At 45.1% G+C, this 2464-nt stretch overlaps 1 protein-coding gene across 1 annotated transcript; it reads right to left on the reverse strand.

Moving 5' to 3' along the window:
• Positions 1-1253: 1253 nt before the first annotated feature.
• Positions 1254-2231, reverse strand: MAS1 (MAS1 proto-oncogene, G protein-coupled receptor). Its single transcript, XM_004368796.1, has one exon. It carries the CDS (start codon positions 2229-2231, stop codon positions 1254-1256), a length of 978 nt encoding a protein of 325 aa, XP_004368853.1.
• Positions 2232-2464: the final 233 nt, after the last annotated feature.

Consider the following 2464-nt stretch of genomic DNA (forward strand, 5'->3'; position numbering starts at 1 on the left):
CAGATGGAGACCTGGAGACCTGCATCTGGCCACAGGTGGGAAGTTGTGGGTATAAATAACCCACCGCTTCCTGGGGTTAACTTGTGAATTCAGTTCCACTTCTGAAAATGTATATACGATCGAAGAGCGCAAAAATGCAGACTTCCAACACAGCTGGCGTTCTCACCAAGTGAAGGAGCCATGGGAAACCCCTCCATCAGTGGCCAAGTGGTTTTCTGAGTTTATGCCCTAACACGTGACTGATTGGGTGTTATAGCATCTGCAGATGTTCAGTAGAGGTGCTAGGCCATGGAAAGGTCTCATGCTGCAGGCAAAAAGGAGACCTGTATCCATTCACATTTAGCATTTAAGAACACATAATGATATTTGTACATGGTAGAGGTGTGTGTATGTTGAGTGTGCATGCTTTACAAGACGGAAGTGTGTATTTCATCTTCCGGTTAAAGGAGTGGGGAAGGACTAATGTTTATTGCACACTGACGAAGTGCCCGATGTTCCACATACCTTATCTCATTTCACCCTCACAGCAACCCTGGGAGATGAGTGCTATGATTGTGACCATTTTATAAGTGAGGAGATGAGGCTCCCAGAGCTTAAATCCGTTGCCTGAGGTCACACAGGTAGTAAATGACAAGAGTCAGCCTGACTCCAATACCCTTGTTCTTCCCACTACATTGCTTGGCTTCCTCGAGTCCAACTTTTTTTTATTTTTTATTTTTTTGCCTTTTACTGTGCACATCCTCAAGTCTTCCTGCTACAGTAATTTTTATAGTCCATGGAATATGCTTCCTGGATAGCTGAGGAGGGATTGTGTTATTCAATAGGTACAGAAATGACAGATGTCTAGGCATGTCTGGGCATTTCCAGAAGATACAGGGCAAGAGTACAATCTCATCATTAATTAGCATCTCATGTATATGGAATGGGTGTGCTTCTGTCTCGTATTAAAACCAGTAAATCAGTTGCCATCAATTTGACTTTAACTCATGGTAACCCTAAGTGTGTCAGAGTAGAACCTTGCTCCCTAGTGTTTTCAATGGCTGGTTTTTTGGAAGTAGATTGCTAGGCCTTTCCTCCAAGGCACCTCTGGGTGGATTTGAACTTCCAAGCTTTTGGTTAGCAGTGGAGCATATTAGCCGTTTGCACCCCAGGGTCTCAGTCTCATATTTAGGAGCCACTTAAATTATATTCCAAGCACAAACTAAAAATTTTCTGCGTGCCCCTAGTTTGTCCATGATTTCCCTCCAGAGCCTTCAGACGACGGTCTCGATGGTAATAGTATTACCGTTGTCTTCCTGGCGCCTCGGTTGCATTTCATCTTTGAAAGCCCGGGTGAGAACTACTTTCAAGGACTCTTTGAAGCGTTTCTTCTTACTGCTGCCCACAAAGAAGTAAATAAAAGGGTTGGCGCTGCTGTTGATTGTGGAGAAGAGAAGAGAAATGTGGTGCAGATTCCCAAATGTTGACCAATACTCATAGTAGAGCAAGTAAAGGAGCCTTATGGGCATGGCGAAAATGAGGAATACGATGATGGTGACCAGGATGACCAGGTAGAGCTTTGAGGAGTGGGAAGTCCTCAGGGTCTTTCGGATCTTAACTACCAAGATGGTACTGGACACCACCATGAGTGGAGTGAAGACCAGGAAGCTCAGAATGGCGATGAAGATGATCACCGCCCTACAGTCGCTTCGAGGGTGGCCCTGTTCTCCACTGTCAATGCACATGACATACTCCATGGTGGTCACTAAGCAAGAAAGTGCCCACAGGAGGGCACACACGAATGCTGACTGGTGCTTGTGGCGGTGGCACCGGAACCAGATGGGGTACAGGACCGACAGGCACCTCTCCACACTAATGGCTGTCAACAGATAGAGGCCCGTGTTGTAACCAAACAGAAAAGTCACCGATAAAGTGACGATTGTGTAGTAATAGCCAGAAGAAAGCTCGTAATCCAAAGCATAGTCAACAGACAGAATAAAAATACAAAAGAGCAATGAGATGTCCGCAATAGATAAGTGGGTGATGTAGACCGTGAAGGGGTTTCTTCTCACCCGGAAGCAGAGGAACCAGAGGAGAAGTCCATTCTCCACAAAGCCCAGCGGGGAGATGCTTATGATGACCCAGTGCATCACTGGGATTTCCCTGTGCGGAGGCCTGGTGGAGGCGTTCTGGCTCGTGGAGGCATTCATGGGCTCCTCAGCCACAAAGGATGTTACGTTTGATCCATCCATGAGAAGGCGTGTGCTGGGCTCTTCAGGTAATTTTCTGTAACCGAGTAAAAAAAATAGAGATCATGAAAATTGGTGAATTGGAGCCAAAGGGTGAATTTTAGTTACGGATCATACCTTTTATGTTATAACAAAAAAAAATTCTAATAGCCTATATACAATTCTCTTTCTAACAACCACAAAATTTGACATTTTGCCATGTGAGAGAACTAATTTAATGACTTCTTGATCCCCAA

The sequence above is a fragment of the Trichechus manatus genome, unplaced genomic scaffold, assembly GCF_000243295.1.
Source record: "Trichechus manatus latirostris isolate Lorelei unplaced genomic scaffold, TriManLat1.0 scaffold00002, whole genome shotgun sequence".
NCBI classification, from domain to species: domain Eukaryota; kingdom Metazoa; phylum Chordata; class Mammalia; order Sirenia; family Trichechidae; genus Trichechus; species Trichechus manatus.